This window comes from Oncorhynchus mykiss, chromosome 9 (genome assembly GCF_013265735.2).
Source record: "Oncorhynchus mykiss isolate Arlee chromosome 9, USDA_OmykA_1.1, whole genome shotgun sequence".
NCBI classification, from domain to species: domain Eukaryota; kingdom Metazoa; phylum Chordata; class Actinopteri; order Salmoniformes; family Salmonidae; genus Oncorhynchus; species Oncorhynchus mykiss.
In genome coordinates this window covers 24,966,988-24,991,664 of record NC_048573.1, presented here as the reverse complement: position 1 = coordinate 24,991,664, position 24,677 = coordinate 24,966,988, and the positions used below count along the sequence as shown (strand labels likewise).

The 24,677-nt window shown below is 43.3% G+C and overlaps 2 protein-coding genes across 5 annotated transcripts in view; both read right to left on the bottom strand.

The window, feature by feature from the left end:
* The window catches only part of LOC110532977 (protein Dok-7), a 45,695-nt gene extending 25,781 nt beyond the window's left edge, over nt 1-19,914 (bottom strand). For all 4 annotated transcript variants that reach the window (XM_036987660.1, XM_036987661.1, XM_036987662.1 and 1 more), the window contains exons 1-8: nt 19,765-19,914; nt 19,621-19,666; nt 17,195-17,425; nt 15,257-15,457; nt 8,814-8,933; nt 4,340-4,444; nt 2,952-3,781; nt 39-87 (exon numbers count right to left, since the gene is read on the bottom strand). In XM_036987660.1, the coding sequence (XP_036843555.1) occupies nt 39-87; nt 2,952-3,781; nt 4,340-4,444; nt 8,814-8,933; nt 15,257-15,457; nt 17,195-17,425; nt 19,621-19,666; nt 19,765-19,818 (1,636 nt within the window). In that variant the 5' untranslated portion in view covers nt 19,819-19,914. The remainder of the gene's footprint in view (nt 1-38; nt 88-2,951; nt 3,782-4,339; nt 4,445-8,813; nt 8,934-15,256; nt 15,458-17,194; nt 17,426-19,620; nt 19,667-19,764) is intronic.
* Nucleotides 19,915-20,204: 290 nt separating this feature from the next.
* LOC110531794 (hepatocyte growth factor activator) overlaps nt 20,205-24,677 on the bottom strand; it is an 18,635-nt gene continuing 14,162 nt past the window's right edge. The window contains exons 9-12 of the mRNA XM_036987659.1: nt 22,525-22,664; nt 21,767-21,907; nt 21,313-21,455; nt 20,205-20,498 (exon numbers count right to left, since the gene is read on the bottom strand). Coding sequence (XP_036843554.1) covers nt 20,325-20,498; nt 21,313-21,455; nt 21,767-21,907; nt 22,525-22,664 — 598 coding nt within the window. The 3' untranslated portion in view covers nt 20,205-20,324. The remainder of the gene's footprint in view (nt 20,499-21,312; nt 21,456-21,766; nt 21,908-22,524; nt 22,665-24,677) is intronic.

Below are 24,677 nucleotides of genomic sequence, written 5' to 3'. Positions count from 1 at the left end.
CATCGGGTGCGCACACACACCTAGTGGAGCTGACTTACCTGGTACGGCTGGCATTGCTGAGCCCCCAGTGTAGGAGAGTGGAGTCCCCTGTGAGAAGATGAGGAAAGAGAACATCTTCAATAACTAGATGAACCAGTGTCAGCAGGTACAGTTCCTTTCACAATATTATTTTTTTGTGCCAGAGTCTTTCAATGAATACTACTAGGGCATTGTGTATTGGTAAAAACATGAGAGCTGCTATGGCTTGTTCACATAGAGTTACAATGAGTTATTGGAACCCTTGGGCCCTTAAGGGTCTTTGTTTTCCTAGCTGATAACTGAGGTTGAGTATTACAACTGTGTTGATAGATGTCCACCCACACAATGCTTTATCCCATAGGACTGGTGCTAGGCAACTAACAGAGGAATTGTTGCACTGTAAGGCTGGAGCTTTACATCACTCTCGGGAAATATCTTTCAAAGAGACTGAAGGCTAGACTTAAGAAAAGTCAAAGGAAACAACAGAAATTACATTGTTGTTTTCTACAAAGATCATCAGAAATGAACCTTGATAAATGTGTCTCTCCAACCAATTTTGGATGATTCATGTCTAAATGCACCACCAGCAGATGGTGCATTTAAACAATCAATAGAAAGTCACTCATATGCGGGGTAGTAAAAAAACATAAACATCAATTGAAGTTGTTTCATCAGAGAGTAATGCTTTGACCAAAAATGTTTTATGCTTGAAAGTCTGACATTTTATTCATTGATTTGGATGTCTTTTTAATATAACCAAAAGCAACGCTTAACAAAAGAGGTATATTTTGGATGACAAAAAAAAGATCAATGACTTTAATCTGATATTTTATTCCACAGAGAATTTTTTAGGAATAAATTGGGATCTAATCACATGTCATACTCTGTATGAATATGTCCTCTTTCAAAGTATATGAGTATGAGGCTTTATGTTGTAGATCACTTGTAAACGAGATTCATCTTCAAAGATCAAACGGAAGGGCTATCCTTTCTAGTTTCCATAACAAGCAAAGACGGGGGAAGAAAAAGTTTGCAACGAGAAGAAGTTAAAATCAATTTCTTGCACTTGGATGACCTCAAAGAGAGAGAAGAAGAGTATTCGTTGGAAAAGCCCAAGACAACCCTGACTGATATTACAATCCCAAAATGGAGGCCCAAATAGAAGAGCCGTAACTATGGTGACACAGAGGCTCCTATGAAGACACTTCTTACAGAGATGGGAGTGTTTGAGAGACTATAAGAACAACATCTACGCACAGAGAAGCATGTCCAGACCTTTTTGAGTGAAAGGACAGCTAGAACCTCAAATGGCTAGTAGAGTGCACACCTTGCCAGACAGACAGGCAGCAAGAATGTTAATGTTCCAACACCAATTGCTGTGAGATTTCACAGTAAAGGCCATATTGACAGCTATAGCCGGCAACAGGTGATACCAAGATGACTAAGCCTTACTCGCAGTCATACAAGCTGTTATAAAGACTTGTTATACAAGAGGAGCAGAGCTGCAGAAAGCACTGAGTTGGAGTTGGATGGACATGCTACAGTATATGAGAGTGGGAGGGAGCTATGTTTTTTAATGCAAAAATTCAGATACAAACCAAAAAGGAAGCAATTGCCATAAATTCTTCTGTCAAAGACTGCTTTGTTTGTGAATCTGAATGATGAAGTCTAATCGAAAGCTGCTGACAGTATTTTTGTACTTTGGTAGTTGGTACTCATGAGACAAACAAAGCAATTCTGAAGAAAGGTAACATTTTGGCCCAAACTGTATCAATTGGATGATGTTCATCTCATGATGTGAAACCAGTGGAATACAGTAAATTGGATGAAAATAAACAACGGGTACACTTTTCAACCATAGAGTAATAAAAGTAACCAGGGCAGCATCTCAATTGTATTTCCTTAATTCATCATGTCTACTCTCCTCGCCTCCTTCACAAAACGTATTGGAGAGGGTCAAAAGTTCCTCCACTCCAATAAATGTTGAGAAGAAAGTCAGGAGAGAGGACACACAACCAAGCTAGCACATTTGGTTCCTTGGAAGTTGTGGGAATGTACATTTTTGGTTTCTCGTTGGTTCTGGGAACGAAGCTGTACGATTTCTGACCAGTAAAACGGAAAGTTATTTTATTGTCCTGAGAACGGAAGTAAAACTGTTTCTGGGACCGTTAATTTTGTGGTTGCAGGGAGATTCTGAGAATGTTTTACTATGATTCCCTGAAAGTTTTCCTGAGAGGTTTTATTAACATTCTGGGAATATACATTATAAGTTAAATGACATTATGAGAAAATATTTTAATAAGACTGCTAGCTTAACTGTTTTGAACTGCATGCACAGAACATATGGAAATAAATGTGTTTATTCATTCAAACACATGTATTTTTATTGTGGCATGGGGGTCAGTGAGACTCTAACCTATGATCTTCTGTTCTCTATCTATGGCAATAATCCACTGCCCCACCAGGATGGAGCTAGCATGCCATGTTTATTACTCATACAAAGCTGTTCATTTTAGTCTATTCAAACTGACCACATTTCAAAGAAAACAAGCACTCATTATGATCAGGTGTGGCCAATTAGTGGGTGCAGCCAACACAGCTGAACACACTTAACGAGACAGAGGATAGAGAGAGTTTTGTTGACGCTGAGAACGGAATGTATATGTTTTTATAATAATAATCATTTTTGAATGTTACAAATGTTCTATTGGTATGTTTTCTTCATGTTCTGAGAACATTCATTTAAATAGAACCATAAGGAAACCTGAAGAAAACGTTATGCTAAAGTACTGTACATCTGTGGGAAGTTTGTATGCAAAATAACAATAGGACAACCAACCTCTCACCAAGCTCTAAGAAGCATATGGTTCTCAGAACGTTATGTGCTAGCTTGGAAGGAATTAAGGAAATACAATAACCCCAGCTGTCTGTACCTTGAATCCTCCACAGGTGGCGCAGATGGTTAGGAGGGTTTTGGAGGCAGTGGCTTGGGAACTGCTGCATATCTGATAGGAGTCTGGATGTTGAGTGTCACTAGAGGGCGCCACCCCGCTCTTACTCTCCTCTGAGTGGCCCTGTAAGAGATCAGCCATCGAGCGCCTGGCAACAGTGTCCGAGCGACCCCCGAGAGGACCCTCTTTTTCCCTCTGTACTGACTTACATGATGGGGGTGATTGGGGTGAACTACCCGCCTGGTCCTTAGATGTTGTGGAGGTCTGGTGCCCCCTGGCCCCTCCTGTTCCCCCCTGCAGTAGATTCCGGGGGGTGTCGTAGAGGTATCTCAGTGACGTGGGTACCTGGTACTCCTGTCCTGGCGCTGGGGGGCAGGTACAGGGGGCCAGGTCCAGGTGAGGGGGCAGGCTGAGCAGGGAGCCAAAGTCATCCCCCCCAGAACCAATGTCCAGGCTACCTGCATAGGAGGAGAAACTCCCAGAGTAGGAGGAGTGGCTTCCTGTGGCGATGCCGCTGTCGGATGAGCTCTGTCGACCAATCTCCTGCAGCTGCCGGGACCGAGGTGGCTTGGCTACTGCACGAGCTCCACCCACCTGAATGACAGACAGTTTATCCTCGGCCTGTAAGGCCACCTTGGGCCCAGACTGGCCAATGATGGTCTCTGTGGGGGCGGAGCTTGTTGTGACGGGCTCAGTCCAAATGGCCAGCCGGCTGCCGATGCTGGAGTCTGATTGGCTGGTGTCGGAGGTGTCAGAGGAGCCTGATATGCTGCGGTCGTCTCCCGCCACAGACAGACCATACGTGGAGGAGGCTTCCAAAACCACATAAGAAAACAGATTATTTATTCTATAAAAACAAAACTATTACTTATACACCTTATCTACACAAGCACATCAATAAAGCATAACATCAGATTATCCAAAATAGGTCTCCTCACTTGTCTGACTGGTAGTCACAGTCACAATACTCACAATAAATCAACAACATAAGACACATTTCTATATGACGCTATAGAAACTTGCTTTTAGAAAGTTACGATAATGCAACAGGCACCATTACTGGGCAATGTACCATTTCCCATGGATTAGTCATGGAGAATACTAACTCTAATACATGTTCCATAAATTGTTGAAGGAAGATGAATGGTGAGCAGTGGATGCTGGTGTCCCTTTTTTTCACTCATAAACTATATTGTAGTAGTATGTTCATTATCCCATTGTTAATACAATCCCTCCAAAAAGGGTGCATGTCAGCAGTCAAGTTTTCAAGATAGAGCACTTTCAGTACAGCGCAATGACTGTGATGGTTTTGCATTGAAGGACAGGTTCATTCTAATGGCTGGAATAGACTGAACGGTGAGGTAACGCACCTGTGCTGCTCTGGTGAGACAGCATGCTAAGGCGTTTCTCCAGCTCCTGGGCCTCATGGTTTACCCTCTCCTCAGAGTAGGCCTGGTTGGCGGCGGCGTTGGGGTCTGTCGGCGTGAAACACAACGGTATTCATAATACTTTACCTTTATTATAATAGCAGTCAACAGTCAACAACAATACATAGTATCAATAACACACCATAGCAATGATAAAGTCATTCCAATAAACAATATTCTATTGCTCTTTGGTCATTTACTACAGTATTCTAAAATAATATATCCGTTTATGCAGGCCCTTGTGAGACAATTCAGTAGAAAGGACAAAATTCTGTTTATGTCTGTTGATTAATAGTCGTAAATCTCGATAGGAGGCCTACTGATAATAGTATACATCAATATCTGTGAGGAGAGGTTAACCTTGGGTGCCTTTCTGATGTCAGAGTGACATGGGATCAAAAGAGTGACGCAGAGTGTCTCGTATTGAGGCTCGGATGCATCCGGTTTTCAGGGGAAATGGAAAGAGAGCCTGTGACGGGACTTCCCCTTTTGGACGTTAACAAGGCAACACTCTATCTTAACTCCTCCTCCACATTTACTGGATTGGTTCAACAGTGCAGAAGAGAACATCCCCTGACAGGACTAGAAAGAAAGAAGCGCTGCTCAGGCGTCCATTTTCTGCCTGCTGCATTAGGTGCATGAGGTGACACTGGGAAGGATGTGAACATAAATCACCAGTGTGCCAATAAATCCTTGAGGGGCCGCTGTGATTAGGGTGATTACATGTCCCGGAATGTGCGGTAGAGTCCCACATTTTAACGCTTCGTCCCGTGTCCCACAACCAAACAATCACGTACCGCATTTTATCATAACAGTTCTAACACCATTCCATTTTTTTTGTATTTGTTCCATATTTCAGTCAGGCATTCTAACATGTCTCTTTTGCAACAGAGAGGGAGAGGCAAAGAGAGAGGTTTCACTCCCGCAAATCTGTCCAAAACAAGCACAATGCGTTTCTATGGGCTTATTTTGGACCTAAGTTTTCACCTGCCTTCCAGCCTTTGGGACAACTCCCATTGTTAGGGCAGAGACATGAGCATTTCGTCATTATATACAGATCTCCGTTTGCAGTCAAGTTACACTTTTGACAAGATATACACTGCTCAAAAAATAAAGGGAACACTAAAATAACACATCCTAGATCTGAATGAATGAAATATTCTATATTTCTTTACATAGTTAAATGTGCTGACAACAGAATCACACAAAAATTATCAATGGAAATCAAATGTATCAACCCATGGAGGTCTGGATTTGGAGTCACACTCAAAATTAAAGTGGAAAACCACACTACAGGCTGATCCAACTTTGATGTAATGTCCTTAAAACAAGTCTAAATGAGGCTCAGTAGTGTGTGTGGTCTCCACGTGTCTGTATGACCTCCCTACAACGCCTGGGCATGCTCCTGATGAGGTGGCGGATGGTGTCCGGAGGGATCTGCTCCCAGACCTGGACTAAAGCATCCGCCAACTCCTGGACAGTCTGTGGTGCAATGTGGCGTTGGTGGATGGAGCGAGACATGATGTCCCAGATGTGCTCAATTGGATTCAGGTCTGGGGAACGGGCGGGCCAGTCCATAGCATCAATGCCTTCCTCTTGCAGGAACTGCTGACACACTCCAGCCACATGAGGTCTAGCATTGTCTTGCATTAGGAAGAACTTAGGGCCAACCGCACCAGCATATGATCTCACAAGGGATCTGAGGATCTCATCTCGGTACCTAATGGCAGTCAGGCTACCTCTGGCGAGCACATGGAGGGCTGTGCGGCCCCCCAAAGAAATGTCACCCCACACCATAACTGACCCACCCCAAAACTGGTCACGCTGGAGGATGTTGCAGGCAGCAGAACGTTCTCCACGGCGTCTCCAGACTCTGTCACGTCTGTTACATGTGCTCAGTGTGAACCTGCTTTCATCTGTGAAGAGCACAGGGCGCCAGTGGCGAATTTTCCAATCTTGGTGTTCTCTGGCAAATGCCAAACGTCCTGCACGGTGTTGGGCTGTAAGCACAACCCCCACCTGTGGACGTCGGGCCCTCATACCACCCTCATGGAGTCTGTTTCTGACCGTTTGAGCAGACACATGCACATTTGTGGCCTGCTGGAGGTCATTTTGCAGGGCTCTGGCAGTGCCCCTCCTGCTCCTCCTTGCACAAAGAAGAAGGTAGCGGTCCTGCTGCTGGGTTGTTGCCCACCTACGGCCTCCTCCACGTCTCCTGATGTACTGGCCTGTCTCCTGGTATCGCCTCCATGCTCTGGACACTACGCTGACAGACACAGCAAACCTTCTTGCCACAGCTCGCATTGATGTGCCCTCCTGCATGAGCTGCACTACCTGAGCCACTTGTGTGGGTTGTAGACTCCGTCTCATGCTACCACTAGAGTGAAAGCACCGCCAGCATTCAAAAGTGACCAAAACAACAGCCAGGAAGCATAGGAACTGAGAAGTGGTCTGTGGTCACCACCTGCAGAACCACTCCTTTATTGGGGGTGTCTTGCTAATTGCCTATAATTTCCACCTGTTGTCTATTCCATTTGCACAACAGCATGTGAAATTTATTGTTAATCAGTGTTGCAGTGTTGCTTCCAAAGTGGACAGTTTGATTTCACAGAAGTGTGATTGACTTAGAGTTACATTGTGTTGTTTAAGTGTTCCCTTTATTTTTTTGAGCAGTGTATGTCATAAGGATGTGGTACCGGAGATGTTAAGAAGAAAACGGACCTAAAACGAAGTCAACCCGAAAGGTAATACCTGAACGTATCCAATAAGAATACAGATGTTTGTGTTCCTATGCAAATCCTTTTGCTACGGTGTGCCTTACTGAACATGACCCAGTACTGAGTACTGGTACGCCCTCTATCTGTGAGGGTGAAAACGGCAGGCCTTTAGTGAGGTAATACAGAACAGGGTCACACAGGGGTACACCTTGCTGTTTGTGCAACACTACATGTGTTTATTAATAGCACTGCTTGCCACGTGGCCCCTGTGGTACGCGTAATGGAGATGGTGTGGCTATGGATCATTAGTACCGCGCCGAGGATCTAATGTAAGTTACCTTAGTCCCAACCCAAGGTCAGCTGTTATTGCTAAGTTACATTGATTTCCTGGTCAACCAATATGTTGTCATGGGTCATTTCCAAGGGTCATTGTCATTTTGATTGTGCAAGTAGAGTGCAAAATGACATACAAATGGCAAAAGACTACAGTGAGAATTTCAAATGGATTGCCATTTATATGATACCGGCATATCTATCAGTTACCGAAAGGACTGCAAACAACTAGATGTAACAGCTGACATCTGCTTCAGGTTCTTGTCAACAACCCTGTTCCCTTTGCATGAGAAGGGACAGTGGTGTTTACAGGAGAGTAGGGATATTAGAAACACACACACAGAGAGAGAGAGAGAGAGAGAGAGAGAGAGAGAGAGAAATGGGGGGGGGGGGGGGCAAAGCAAGGGGAAAATGTGAAAGAGAAAAAGCGAGAGGCAGAGTGTGTGCTTTTGGTGGTGGGGTTGGGGGCGCAGTGACACAGGAATCCTGGGGATGAGGTTACACACATGCCCAGAGTGATTAGAAGGGTTTGGTGCGCTCTGCTTGTGTGAACTGTGACTTTGACCTCCCGCTCTCCCTCTGACATCGTCCCCTGCTATTTATTCTACTACAGACAACAATAATAGGAGATGAGCTCAATGCCTGATTGGGCGAGAGGATGTGTGAAACCAGGAACACCCAGTGGGACAAGCCACAGCTGCAGTGCCCACCCTAACCCCTACTGCACCTCTCTCACGACGCGACAGACTATACAGAGGTGACTGGATTGAATTTGCTGCTATAATTACAGTTATTACAGTGGTTATCCTATTACATATGTATAAGGTGGCCCCGTTGTATACGCTGCTTGCGCTACAGTTAGTCCAGTGGTTATCAGATTATATTCACTAATACTATAGTCTGTAACCAGCTAATCCAATTATGTATATAACAGCTGTCAGTCATAATGCTGTTGGATCAAAGTACATTGGATGGAATCCATGGGTCTCAGAGTAACAACCTCTGGAAGAGGCTGCATTCCAGAAAGCACATGGTGGGCCACTATTATAGTGAGGATAAATCCCACACAAAGTATCTCTTGAAGAACGCTTGTTTGAATTAAGACAGCAAGTGTTCGATTAAAGTGTTTGCCAAGTCAAAAGGCGAAAGGGCAATGGATAATATACCTCTACATAACTTACCTCAGAATGACCACAAGGATACATTAAAGGCTACATTTCATCCATATTCTCCATTTAAAATGCCCAGAAATTTGATAAAAATACTCCTAACTCCCATATGTCATGTACTATAAATTCACCACCCTGGTCTGTATGTACTTGTTTGGGCAAGCCGTATAGCCAGCAGTAAACACCTTTGGTACTGACCAGGCAGGATTGGCCTCAGTCCAAAAGGGCCTCTGGTGGGGGAGATGCCCCTGACGATGCAGTCGAACAGAAAGCTGATCTGCTCTCCCTCCATGGACGATAGGAAGAAGACGCCAGCCCCTGTAGGAAACACACATAGTCCGCCGGCTTAATGTCACATTTCGCTCTTTAGATAGAATGTTTTACCACACCCCTCTGGGTCAATTATAACTGGATGGAAGTAGTGTACAGTGATACATGTTTGTACTGGCCAGTTGGCACACAAGCGCACTAATAGCTAGCACCCACTCAAACGGCTCGGCCACACAACACCATAGACGTGGTTTGTGGTTGGGAGGCCGGTTGGACGTACTGCCAAATTCTCTAAAACAATGTTGGAGGCGGCTTATGGTAGATAAATGAACATTCAATTATCCGCCAATAGCTCTGGTGGACATTCCTGCAGTCAGTATGCTATTGCACGCTCCCTCAAAACTTGTGACATCTGTGGCATTGTGTCACATCTACTCCCGCTCCCCCCTCTGGCGCTCCACGTCGCCAACCCATCATTACGCACACCTGGCAACCATCATTACGCACACCTGCGCCTCATCATTAGGCACACCTGGACTTCATCACTCCCCGGATTACTCCTCCTTTATCTAGCACTCCGTTATTATCACCCATCAGGCAGTATTGTTTCTGTGTTCATGTTCAGACACTACTCTAGTTTGTGTATTCACTTTGCTTGTTCGTATTAAACTCACCGACTGCACCTGCTTCATAACTCCCTGCATCTTTGTCACACAATGTGTTGTGTGACAAAACTGTACATTATAGAGTAGCCTTTTATTGTACCCGGCACAAGGTACACTTGTGTGATGACCATGCTATTTGATAAGCTTCTTGATATGGCTTACCTGTCAGGTGGATGGATTATCTTGGCAAAGGAGAAATGCTCACTAACAGGGATTTTGTCGACAAAATTTGAGAGAAATAAGCTTTTTGTGTGAATGGAACATTTCTGGGATCTTTAATTTCAGGTCATGAAAAATGGAACCAACCCTTTACATGTTGTGTTTATATTTTTGTTCAGTTTAGTATGTGGATTATAATTAATAGCCATTTTTTGTAGATAAATCAAGTCTTTAGAAGCCTTTTCAAACCTTAAATACATTACAAATGTGCATTTCCTGCTGTGATCAAATTCAGATCCTACATCTGTATGCTAAATAACCTAGGCTAAATAAAGCCTCACACAACACGAATGAATGGTCAAAAATTCTAAATCTCTGATATACAGCTCCGGTCACTCAAAATGTAAAATGAAAACTATAAAGGTGGTAAAGGGTACAAGGGTGTGAGGGTTAATGGGTCAGGAACTCTCCTGCCCTGGTGCCATTCCCAAGCCCAAGACACACCAGGGGGTGTCACCAAGAGGGTCTTTCTGTCACCTGGTCGTCGTGAGACCACCCAACACAGCTACCCCCTGTCGCATGTTTTAGATGCCACCGACCCTAAGAAGGGGTCAGAGGTTAGCAGCTAAAACCACTCAGATGTTTACACTGAGGGGGACTCAAGACATATGTTACAACTAGTGGCGGTCGGTGCCGTTTAAGATGAGGGAGGATGATAATTTTTTTAATGAGCATCGCCTTATTTCTATTACAGCATATTGGATGACTGTCATTCATATTCCATTCACACAGCTCAATGTAACATCGATAGGTTTAGACTACTACATGATCCTCAAATTGTCCCTATACCCATCATGAAGTTGCTACAACCTATCCTATGAATTAAAGTTTACAACATACTGTAGGTGCACAGATCGAGAGAAATTTGAAGGTGACAGACACTTACACATTCAATACCGCCTTGCACAATCTTGCCTGCGTTTAGCTGATCTAGGGTGTAATCAGTCCAGCAGTTGCAAACGAGAGTTTCTATTGAACAAATTCAGTTATGTTTATCTCCGTTTTGTTCCGTTTGCTTACGTTTAAGGAATGTTTTTCAACAGAATTGGAGGAATAAATACGCCCCTGATCACACACAAACACATTTCACTTTCATAGTAGCCAGCCAGATCGTTGTATAATTCCTTCTTGCATCTACGCCACAGTGTATAAAGGATTTTGGAGACAGGCATAGGAATACACAATAGGGGTTTTTCATACACCCATAACAAACACATATACAAAAATACTGGGCTGTACCCAAACAAAAGAGTGAGGGTAAACCTCGTTAAACCCCACGGGACAATACCGTAATACACAATATATATATATATAGCATGCAGCATAACAGCTGCACCAACGCAAAGGCACGCACAGCACCAACGGACATGGGAACAATAACCGACAAAGACAGAGGGAACAGAGGGCACATATATAACATACTAATCAGGGGAAATGGGAACCAGGTGTGTATAATCAGACAAGACAGTCCGGGGTTGATGATAATGAATCCCGTTCAGTGAAGCCTAGAAAGCCTGTGACATAGACCTCCGGAACTGGTGAACAGAATGAGCATCAGTACCGGGGGGGATACGTGACTCAGGAGGCTGGTGAGGGGAAGACGCTTCATAATAATGTCTGGAACAGAGCGAATGGAATTGCATCAAACACATAGAAACAATGTGTTTGATTTATTTCATAACATTCCACTGATAACGCTCCAGCCATTACTACGAGCCAGTCCTCCACAATTAAGGTGCCACCAACCTCCTGTGATCGACACGCTCTCCTCCTCACACCTTTTCCCTTTGCTTGTGGACACACAGCTTAGATAGTTGTCACCATATTAGCTAACGTCAAGTCAATAACATAGCTACTATAACTAATGCCTTAGTAAATTTGCTACAATCATGCAGTACAGCGTACAGTTAGCAAGCAGTTTAGCAGTTACACCGGCGAGCCCCGGTGGCAATAAAAAAATAAAGCCAAAAGCTTACCTTGACTTGGAAGAGTTCTAGAGTTGGATAACCATTGTCAGCTAGGTAACATAGCATCCCTCTCTGTTTGAGCTGGGTGTTTGAGTAGGCTCAACTAGCTAGCTGGAAGGGGGTGGGAGCCTCCTAGGTTTTGTATTGAAGTCAATGTACCCAGAAGAGGATGGAAACTAGCTGTCCTCCGGCTAAACCACGGTGCTACCCTACAGAGTGCTGTTGAGCCTACTGAAGACCTCAATTGAAAACAGTGTGTTAAATTCAGTTATTTGGTGACGTGAATATATTTAGTATAGTTTTATCTAAAAAGGATAACTTTTGAAATGTTTCACTATTTAAATGTTTATGAAATTCACTGAGGGGGATGGTCCTCCCTTTCCTCCAATGAAGAGCCTCCACTGTTTACAACATCTCCTGTCCGCAGTAATCTGTTGTCAAATATCATCCGGTTCTGAATAAAATGGCCAATTCAAAATGCTAGTTAATAATCTACTTGAGTATCATTTACAGTATAAATGGGATCAACAGATGCAATGTCTACTACTGCATCGATTTATTTCCGTACTTAAGTGAAAAGTCATCTGTCATTGAGTGGTGCTTTGAATGAATGAGTGGAATGAGTGGAGCTTTGAGGACAACTCAAGGCTCTGGCTGCAACAACAACAACAACAAGCAACAGGTGAGATAACTAACTTCCTTAATAATGACATCATGAAAAGGTTTCAACAAAGCTAAGCAGCACACATCACACCATCCCCACCCCCACCCTAACGTGATGGACCTCTCCACTTCTACCTAATAAAGTCTGAACCATAGTACCAAACCAGGGAGCCGCCATTCGCTGCGGGGACAGGGTTTTAGACTGGCGTGTAAATAAGTTCTGCAGCGAAGGAATTGTCTGTAGAGCTCCGAGACAAGATTGTTTCGAGGCACAGATCTGGGGAAGGGTACAAAAGAAATTATGCAGCATTGAAGGTCCCCAAGAACACAGTCTCCATCATTCTTAAATGGAAGAAGTTTGGAACCACCAAGACTTCCTAGGCCAAACTGAGAAATCGGAAGAGAAGGGCCTTGGTCAGGGAGGTGACCAAGAAACTGTTGGTCACTCTGACAGAGCTCCAGAGTTCCTCTGTGGAGATGGGAGAACCTTCTAGAAGGACAACCATCTCTGCAGCACTCCACCAATCAGGCCTTCATGGTAGAGAGGTCAGACGTAAGAAAATCCTCAGTAAAAAGGCACATGACAGCCAGTTTAGAGTTTGCCAAAAGGCACCTAAAAGACTCTCACATGAGAAACATGATTATTTGGCCTGAATACCAAGCATCACGTCTGGAGGAAACCTGGCACCTACGGTGAAGCATGGTGGTGGCAGCATCATGCTGTGGTGATGTTTTTCAGCGGTAGGAACTGGGAGACTAGTCAGGAACGAGGGAAAGATGAACGGAGCAAAGTACAGAGAGATCCTTGATGAAAACCTGCTCCAGAGCGTTCAAGACCTCAGACTGAGGCGAAGATTCACTTTCCAACAGAACAACGACCCTAAGCACACAGCCAAGTCAACGCAGGACTGGCTTCGGGACAAGTCTCTGAATGTCCTTGAATGGCCCAGCCAGAGCCCAGACTTGAACCTGATCGAACATCTCTGGAGAGACCTGACAATAGCTGTGCAGCGATGCTCCCCATCCAACCTGACAGAGCCTGAGAGGATCTGCAGAGAAGAATGGGAAAACTCCCCAAATACAGGTGTGCCAAGCTTGTAGCGTCATACCCAAGGAGACTCGAGGCTGTAATCGCTGTCAAAGGTGCTTCAACAAAGTACTGAGTGAAGGGCCTGAATAATTATGTAAATGTCATATTTCCGGGTTTTTATTTAGCAAAAATGTCTAAAAACCTGGTGTTGCTTTGTCATTATGGAGTATTGTGTGTAGATTGATGAGGGTATAAAACAACAACATATATTTCAGAATAAGGCTGTAATGCAACAAAATGTGGAAAAAGTGATAGGGTCTGAATACTTTCTGAATGCACTGTAGATCCCATGTGCACACAAACACACGCACATTTTTCCCATCTTTAAAAAAGGGATGTGCTTTCCTTTTTTTACGACGCATGGATTGGAAAACTCTCCCCGATGTGACCTTCACGATATTAAGTTGTGCCTCTAGTGGAAGACTGAATGGAGCTAAATAAATCACGGTTCACATACTGGAGTCTCGTGTTTCCAGTGGATCGTGTGTATTAATATTGATGTCTTCAGCTATGTGGCGTACTTTGCGTGCCTGTCTGTGTCCACTCCAGGTGTTGACACGCGTCCATTCCCCCTCTAACAGTTTTGTGTTTATTCCAGGATGTAAACTGCAAAATACCATACCGCAAATCACATACCCATGTTTCAGATATGGAAATTAACTTAATGCGCTCTCTGATTTCTCAAGTATGACTTCTCATTGACTTTTTTATATTTACAGATTAAGTCTTGCTGGACCGAGGCTAACTGAGATTGGATTTCTATTCAAAGCCTGCAAGCTTAGTGAAACAAAATCGCCTATGACACCAAGTCCTTTATCTCATGTTGTTACCAAAGCAGATGCAATACACAATACTTCATATACACAAAGATACATTTGTATGTTTCTGTCTCGCCAAACACCATTGAGCACATTTAATGTGAGTTGGCCCCAAGGAGAAATGAAGAAACACCCAGCAACTCTGTTCATCCCTCTAGTCACTAGTCGTAGTTCCGACACTAATGTTCTCTGTCTGAATGATGCCAGTTGACACGCTCTTCCAACAGGGTAGAGGAATCTAAGAGTAAAAACCGATGGAAGTGTAATGATTTAATCCTCCGAAATGCCTAAACGTGTCTTTCATGCTCTCAATGAAAAAGTCCCAAAGAGGACATCAAGTATAGAAACATGTCAGTTAGACCAACTTGTGGTGTGATACAACAGGCTGAAAGAACAAGTCAACATACTCTGCATGTGAATGAGGTGTGAAACAAGGCAAACGTGTAGTTTGAATGCCCGTCTGTAACTGTCCACTTTCCAGTCATTAAAATCCCCTCATCATCTTAGATCAATAAAATCAAGCCTTTTGTCCTTTCAAAGTAGGTCATCGGAAATAATAACAGTGTAACCTACAGAAAATGCCAGAGTGCCATTTGACTCCATCAACGTTTTACTGTGGGGGGGGGGGGATCATTCTCTCTTGCCACATACTGTTATGTACTGTGTTGGATTAGTATTCTTATGACTTCGCTCAAGCAGATGCATCCTCTTTCCTACTTCCATGGTACTTAATCAGATCACATAGACATAGATGTTTGTGCCAGTTCTTAGAAAACAGTCCAGGTCTAAACTTATTGGGTTTAGGTTCAAAGGATCCACATGCCCGAAGCCAAATGTCGAACTGGAAAGCACCAGTGACGATGCCATTCTTCTTTTTTCGTTAGGCAACAGAACGGCACAATGGTTAATGGACGTAGCGCGACCACAACAGCAACATCAGTCAACTCACAGTAGCCGCAGCGCGTTCCCCCCTCAAAGACGAAGCCATTTGGTACGGGTCCATATCTGCGTAGGTCCGGGAGGTTCCACTGGCCGATGATAACAGGGGGGATGTCCCTGGCCAGAACCAGTAGGTTGTTACACAAGTGAAGGATCGCAGGCCCACTCTCCAACTTGGTGCCTGGTAAGATGCCAACGCTAAACCTATGGACTGGACAGAGAAGAAGAGAAGTTGAAAACCACTTAAACAAAAGACAATAAAAACAAATGAGGTCATTGACTTTATAAAAACGCATCCCATCATAGACTATGCCTCCCTCGGCTTTAATGGTAGGCAATAACTATAGAGGGACAGAGAAAACTATTTCATTCCAAACATTATTGCTCCAGTATGGCTTTGATTTAATTGCACAATAAAAATAAGGGGAAACAGTGGAGCGCATTGAGAGTGAGATCAGTAAGCTGAATTAAGAACAGAGTAAAGCTCAGATCCGAAACCCAAACGTAATCAATCAGAGCCTGTCACTAACAACAATGTAATGGACTCAATATTTCCGTTAATGAGCAACATAAAAGGAAAGACAGGCCTGGCCAGAGTAGGAACATGTGCTGTGTGTCTGTTTATCTATTTGTTTTAAGTGGTGTGTGTGTGCATGCGCGCGCGTGTGCGTGCATGGGAATTGTAAGTGTTTGAGAAACAGGGATTGAGTATGTGTATAGGTTGGAGTTCCTCGATGCTAAACAGTAACTACATTAAAACACATGACTGATACCAGTGAGTAAACTCTGTTAGGTGAGAGATTGATGGCTTCGATGATGAAAAAATGTCGGCCAGTCCCGTCACATCAACGCTCAGTTTAAGAGATTCATGGGGTGACACAACTCACAACAAAAGCGCTGGCACACAGCAGACCTCAGCCACGGGCTGGCAGGTGACATTTCTACGTGCCTGGACACACTTCAGACCAGAGCACGACAATCAGTACACACACACACACACACAGTGGAACACATACACAGTGGAGTGGAACAAACACACATTGACATACACATTGTACACACACACACACACACACAAATTGGCATAAACTTTGGACACACAGACACACACAGCACAGGGCAGCTGTGATATGTTCGCCTGACCATTCCAATTATACTCCACACAATATATTAATTACCTCTGTGATTTGTGACCTCTTTTACACTCATTTGTTCCACAACACAAATCAGTTGGACTCTGTGGAGTAATTGAGATTCCTACAAAATCTGAATTGCATTAATAAACATTTAAAACAACCCCAGAACATCGAAAAGTCGAAGCAGATGTAAATGAATAGGTATTTCCAGGTGCTGACAGGGATATCATCAGACACAACCCGTTATAACCTTTGTTTCCACACTAAATCAGTTATGAAACTGACATCTAAAACACCTCACCATAACATTATTTGGTTTGATGCCCATGTTACATGAATCCATATTACACAACACATGGGTCACCCAGAAGAGCATGTAATTGGAGAACACTGTCAACAAGGACCTACACATCAGACTACCTGTTGCCTATGCTGTAGCAGATACCGATGTGCCAGGTCAAGTTATACCAAGCTGATTGGACGCAACGCCTCACAGAGTAATACATATTATCTACTACCTACCTGGTGGCATAACACTTTCTTAGCCCCAGGCTTTGTTTTGGCCCCATGTTGATTCAACCACAGAAACACAAAAGCCTAAGACTTTGGGCCAAAACCTTTTGGAAGTTAAAACTTCAAAGTGGGAAAGACCTATGGTTTTGCACACCTATTAATTTATTCTTAGGTTCTAAAAAAAAAATTACAAAATAAAAAAGAAGGCGAATCTAGTACAAAAACAAAACCCCAAATGAATCAACGCTCCCAAAAGGGATGTTTGGTTGTTAACAACTTCAGAAAAGAAAGTGTCCTACCTTCACCAAGACTGTAGCGGATACGGATATCCCAGGCCAGCAGAGCCTCCTTGCCGTCGAAGCCCAGCACAGCAACCTGGCCCAGGCAGAGGATAGCCAGCGTGTAGTTTACCCCCTCATAGGACAGACCTGTCTCCAGTCCACAGATATCCTCCAAGGTGATGCTGCCCTTCTCCCGGTGGCCCTGGGCTTTATCCGACTTGTCTTTGTAGACGAGAAGTACCAAACAGTCTAGGAAAATGGGGAGAAAAAAAGAGAACATAACAAAAACCTTACAATTGACAAAATACTGATGGTCTGTAACATACAGGTTCAGTTTTCTGGACACAGACGACAACTTAAAAGCATGTTCAGGAAACCTCCAATGAAATTGCTTTTTAGTCCAGGACTAGTCTTAATCTGTGTTCAGGAACCTAGCTCACAGTCCTAGTTGTTGGTGAATGTTGAGGCTAGGTATGATAGGAACTTAAATACAACCAGAAAAGTGTGTTACACATTGAGTTACCATAGTACTGAGAAACATTCCAAGGAATAGGGTGAAGTGAGAATCAATTTGAGCTTTTAAAAAACAGGTACTCCTTGAACAGTTAGGCAAAAAAGTTAAACGTGTATCGTATAGTGTCGTATCACATCGTCCTGTACTGTATTATATTGCACTGTACTAAATTGAAGTGTAGTGTTCTGTACTGACTGTTCGGATGTGAGAGGATGAGATGGGGAGGGGGAAAAAGAGAGAGTAAAGTAACATTAGAATATGTCAGTTCTTATACTCGACTTCAGTGGATCCCTGCTGTCTAGGGAAGAAATACGGCTGAAATAAATGGTCCATCAAAAGGACTCTGACTTCACTATAAAATCCTGGAATGCTACACTCAACACAATAACTCCATACGCAACTTTTGCACTTTCAGCCAGCCTGTTGACAGCATGGCTAAATCCAATAATAGGCCTATGCCATTTAAAACATGCTGATTGTTCTCTAGTCCAGTCTCATCATCACTCAAGGTGATAAAACGATAACAGGCCTACTGTAAGTACCAGTACCCTTTGACACGGCATGAAAGTCAGAGGGTAGCCTACAGATATCTTGAGTGCTTGGCATTTACTGTGGCTGTACAGGCACGGTGAAGATAGACAGTAGTCGGTGACGGAGGCCTCCTCGCACATCTCTTTGGCACTTTCGAAGTACAATCACAGTGTCAACTGACAAAACAATACCTTTTATTATCTCTGTCACATACACACTGGTGCCAAGCGCACGCACGCACACACACACACACACACACACACACACACACACACACACACACACACACACACAGCTCACACATGACTGTGGACAGCTGAGATAACAGGGACTTCAAAGGGACGAGGAATGGTTGCATCCAACCTCGGCCTAGTCCATTAAACACCTAGGGACGGTCAGACCCCAGATAGGCAAAGAGAAGGAGGCTATAGTGTAACACAATATGGCTGCTCCATCTATTTCCACTGCGGTTGCATAATCAAAGTGCGGAAGAGCATGAAAGCCCATGTCTTTTTGAGTTACCCCACTTTAAAGCATGAAATGTCAGTCAATGGTGCAAAGCAGTTGGCGCCCGCTGACCTGCAAGTCTTCAATGCGTGCAAATGATTTCCATTGGAGAATAGTAGGCTATTCATGTGGTATCCCACAATCACAATAAGATGCACTGAAGAAAAGTCAACACCTCACTAGAGTGCATTATCTGAACATATAATAAATAAACACAATAATTATAACATAGTAAGGGTAATCACTTCCAATCATAAGACTATAGTTTACATTCTTTATAATTACAGACATTTTACTATAGGCCTACATTTTCTACATTGTATTTACAGCTTAATTGACTGATATTCATGGTTATAAACCAGTTAAACTGGTATATGAAGAAGGCACAATGATTCCCGAAACGTTGGCGTTTTAACCAATCAATTACTTGGGAGTTTATACATATGGATGTGCGACTCTGTTTTTATACACCAGTTATTTACACGCTGCAGAAGCCTCTGTAAATGTAGCCTAGTAGCCTACCAGAACACATGAACTTTAATACAGGGGCCACCGGGATAGCCAAAGTTCTGAATGAGCAACCTGAAATTCAAACCTATCTGATATCAGCACAGTGGCCTATGCATGAGAAAATATTTCATTCCATGGCATGCAGTAATGGAACTTCGTTTCCAGTTGCTTTTCATTTGGGATGTTTAGTAAATGACAAACATAAATTATTTATCAATTTACTAGGGTAGTAATAGACCACGGCAGTAAACTTCCGAATGAAATGGTTTTAAATTACCACATACATTTAACAAAGACAAACGTTGTAAAGCTGTGCGCTGTTATTCCAACAACGTGTATGATATTACGCGCGTTGAAATGTCGAACAGAATGAGCGACGTACCTGCTACAGGCGATGGCTTGCGAAGTACGACCCACCTAGTCTTCCACTGAAAGAGATAAGCGTACAAAATTGACGCTAGCGTTAATATGCCGAATAACTTTGAAGCACATGCTAATTCAATTAATTATTTAGTTTTGTAAACACCTTTTTTCCATCTCTGAATTTGACATATCCTTCCACGACAACCGAATCCGTCATCTTCAGTCATGGTTCCAAACAGCTGCAGTGTCGCTGTCCCGTGCCCGAATGGGGGGTCACTTTCAAAATAGCTTTAGACTACTGGTGAGGGGCGCACACTCGTTTCGTGCACCCCCCTCTGGCACCAACACACAGAACCGCACACACCCAATTAAGACATTTTCCTGGATATTTTTTCAGCAGGTGATTTTTCAAGAGGTGATATTTAACCGAAATATAAGTATAATAAAATCTGCTTGCAATTGACTCTAAGATTAATTCCAATTTATAAAATATTAAATTGTTATTATCTGGGAGTGGTTCACTAAGACAGAAATAATGTACAGTTACAGGGACCCCTTCATCAAATTACGATTTTTCAAGACAGGTGGACATACACGTTTAACAACATTTAAAATGTTTATTCAGTCACAAAATAATATTTATTTCACAGTTGTGTAAATATCACTATTCTTCCACAGTATGTACACATAGTACATATAAAAAATACCAGCTGTAATGTCCATTTATTTAGGCTTGGGCTTGCGCTTGATAATTGTGTTGATCCAGTTCACGTAGTTAACGACTTTGGTGTAGACGCCAGGCTTCCCAGTCTTTCCACAGCCATCGCCCCAGCTGATAACTCCATACAGGAAGCTGACATCATCCTTCACACAAGCCAGGGGGCCTCCTGAGTCACCCTGGGGAAACACACATACGCAGAGCGGCACACACGCAGACACACACACACATACACGCACACAAACAACAAACAATGAGTCATCCCCTTGAAACTTTATATTACACACACCAATATAAACCAATTCCATTCCTACCTAAACGCAATATTTGTCATTACAACACATAAACAAGGTGGGAAGTTAACCATAACTTTATATTAAAAAGAAAGCAACTGAAGGCCATGCAATTCTTGCAGCAGCCTCCATGTGCATGTTCTGTGAACCAAAAGCGCAACTAGCATTTTGGGGGCTGTAAGCTAGATTTGGTTGGGGCCCCCTCACCCCCACCCCCACCCCCACCTTGAGGGCAAAACATTTTAGTGGCCTCCATTTTGACGGCGGAGAGAACAATTTCAGCATTAAAGTTAATGTCCTGCAATTCTACAAATGTTTCCATAGAGCATAGGGAAAAATGCTATTGTTCGCGGGTCCTATGAGCAGCACGTTGTCTGCGTATAGGCAGAGCTGCTTGTTCTGTAAACTTTGCCCAGTGGTTCCTCCATATTATACAGTATATTTTTTTATTTAACTAGACAAGTCAGTTATGAACACATTCTTATTTACGATGACGGACTACCCTGGCCAAACCTGGACGACGCTGGGCCAATTGTGCGCAGCCCTATGGGACTCCCAATCACGGCCGGATGTAATTCAGCCTGATTCACACAATACACATCGTTATCTCATGGCTGGCTGTACCATCTACAAGAAAACATTATCTAAATCATTCTATTCCAATTTGGGTCCAGAGAGCCCTAGATCTATGCACCATTACCTGGCAGGCATCCACACATCGGTTGGTCCCGGCACAGACCATGTTGGAGGTCACATGGTTGCCGTAGACTTCAGGCAGGTTACACCTCTCAAACGGGACAATCCTCACCCCGGCCTCCTGCAGGTTGGTGTATTTATTTGCCTCTTTGGAAAAATAAGACAAACAAATCAGTAATGAAAGGGATATAGTCATATACTATAAGCATTTGGTCATATGGAAACAGTGTCATCCATGAGACATTCATGTAAAGACATGAATAGGAAGGACGGGCCTATACGGGAGCGCACATGATTGGATATGATGCATATATGCCTATTTGAGATGTTACCGTGTAGTTTTCAAGGTGATATGAAACATTCAAGACCATAATGACATATCTGACCACCACACTAGAGTGAAAGACACAATGAAGCAGAAAGCAATGAAGCAAGGAAGTTTTTGACACAACACTTACTCTCATGCATGTGGCCCCAGCCAGTAATCTGACAGCAGTATTGGTCCGGGAAGGTCATGTCTTTATTGGGCAGGCAGATTGGCCGTATAAAGGGGCTCTTTTTTACACAGCGGCCATCTTGTTTTTTCAGTTTCACAAGAACTGTTGGAATAGAAACATTCTCATCATAACACAGGAAAATGTGACAAGGAGTCAATAGCAGGTGTTATTTTTCTGAACCTGTATTTAACCTTCAAGTAGGTAAAATCGAGAACCGCTGTTCATTTCCAATGATTACGCCCTTCATCAGGTGAAACATCCAAAATAAGTTACAGCACGCTGTATGATGTACTGTCATCGTTACTCAAATGTCGAATCATGAAATCACAGAACGATTGCTGCACTATTGAATAATGTCTGTTTTGCTTTCAGAAAAGAGAAGAAAAAGAGAGAAGTGTAAGTCCCCTCGAAATGGATGCAGATGCCCGGAGACTGTCACACTCAAATGTGTGTGTCAGTGTGTGTGTGTTCACATTGGAGCCAGCTGTTCCAAGATGCACAGCTGTGAGTGCAGACAGAGTGTGTGCTGCAGACAGGCAGACTGGCATGTGTGAGTGTTTTTGTTAGTCTATGTGTGGGCGAGTGTGGTAGTTTTTGGATGATGTGTGTGAGTCAGTGTACGAGCGTGTGCTATAATGTCAACTTTGAGTGAGTGTTTGAGCGTGTGTGTTTGCTAATAGTCAGTGTGAGTGAATAGGAACGTGAAATAATAGATTTACCAATGTCATGGAGAGTTGGATTGAAAACAGAGAAACGCTCTGGAAAGATGTACTTCTCCACTCCAAAGGTTTTGGTGTCAGGAGTCGTAACGTTGAACTTATGCTGACCCAGAATCACACGAATCTTTGACACAAGGGGACTGAGGACAGACACATCATTCTCTGTCATTAGTAGCACATTGTAGGATAATTATGTCACATGAATTAAACTGAATGCAATAACACTTATTTTGTATGATATTAACACCCTGGGGCTTTATGTATCAAGTATCTCAGAGTAAGAGTACTGATCTAGGGCCAGGTTCCCCCCCGTCCATGTCATTTCTGTCATTGTAATCTAAAAGGTGAAACTGATCCTAAGCACTCCTACAGAGATGCTTGATACATACAGTGCCTGAACTGAAAAGTTTAAACCTAAAGACCCAAGACCATAGTAACCATAAAAACCCTCCCCTATTGACCTACAAAGGGCCTTTGAAAAGCTTTCCTCAAACTGAATATTTGCGTCTAAATATAGTGGGTTCATAAAACGGGAAATGTTGAGGTCAAAGTCCAGAATGTCAATCATCTCTCTTACTGACCACTAGTGTCTGTGATGTGCTGTGCCAAAATGTGAGGTTAAAGGTTGAATGTGAAAGTAATGACACAAAATACCCTACTCTCCACTGCCTTTACGTACCTGTGCAACATGCTAACTCCTAAGATATTAATTATTCTTTATTTAACAAGGCCTATATGTGGGGCCTCCCGAATGACGCAGCGGTCTGAGGCACTGCATCGCATGACTCTCGACCTTCGCCTCGCCCGACTCGGTATGGGAGTGGCCAAGTTGCAGCGATGGGACAAGACTGTAACTACCAATTGGAAATCACGAAAAAGGTGTAAAAAGTACCCAGAAATATCATAAACCATTTATTATTATTTTTTCATTACAAGGCTTAAATATGTGCATGGTCCCTCAAGGAATATAAGGACTAACTCATAGATCCATACCACACAAACAGGTGACAAAATAAACGCAAATGCCAATGTAGTGTCCAACTGTCTACTCTATATGCTCTATTTCTACGGTCTAATAGGCTCAATGTTGCATAACACAAACAGGTGAAAAAAATTATAAACACATGTGGATGCTCCAAATAGTGCTGTACAGGTGTAGGATATTCATTTGAGTCAGTATGTGAATTATTATGTGGATTACAGTTAATGGACATTTTTGTAGGGATTGATACACTACATGACCAAAAGTATGTGGACACCTGCTCATTCCAAGATCATGGGCATTAATATGGAGTTTGTCCCACATTTGCTGCTTTAACAGCCTCCACTCTTCTGGGAAGGCTTTCCACTAGATGTTGGAACATTGCTGTGGGGACTTCCATTTAGTCACAAGAGCATTAGTGAGGTCTGGCACTGTTGTTGAGTGACTAGGCATGGCTCGCAGTCTGCGTTCCAATTCATCCCAAAGGTGATCGATGGGGTTGAGATCAAGGCTCTGTGCAGGCCAGTCAAGTTCTTCCACACCGATCCCGACAAACCATTTCTGTATGGACCTCGTTTTGTGCACAGGGGCCATTGTCATGCTGAAACAGGAAAGAGCCTTCCCCAAACTGTATCCACAAAGTTGAAGTCATAGTATTGTATAGAATGTAATTGTATGCTGTAGTGTTAAGATTTCCCTCCATTGGAACTAAGGGGCCTAGCCCGAACCATAAAAAACAGACCCACACTATTATTCCTCCTCCACTAAACTTTACAGTTGGCACTGTGCATTTGGGCAGGTAGCGTTCTCCTGGCATCCGCCAAACCCAGATTCATCCGTCGAACTGCCAGATGGTGAAGCATGATTCATCATTCCAGAGAATGCGTTTACACTGCTCCACAGTCTAATGGTGGCGAGCTTTACACGACATTGGTGATCACATTGGTGATCTTATTGCTATGTTGCTTCCAGAGGCAATTTAGAACTCGGTAGTGAGTGTTGCAGCTCTAACAGGGCAGAAATTTGACAAACTGACCAGTTGGAAAGGTGGCATCCTATGACGGCGCCACGTTGAAAGTCCCAGAGCTCTTCAGAAAGTCCATTCTACTGCCAATGTTTGTCTATGGAGATGGCATGGCTGTCTGCTCAATTTTATACACCTGTCAGCAAC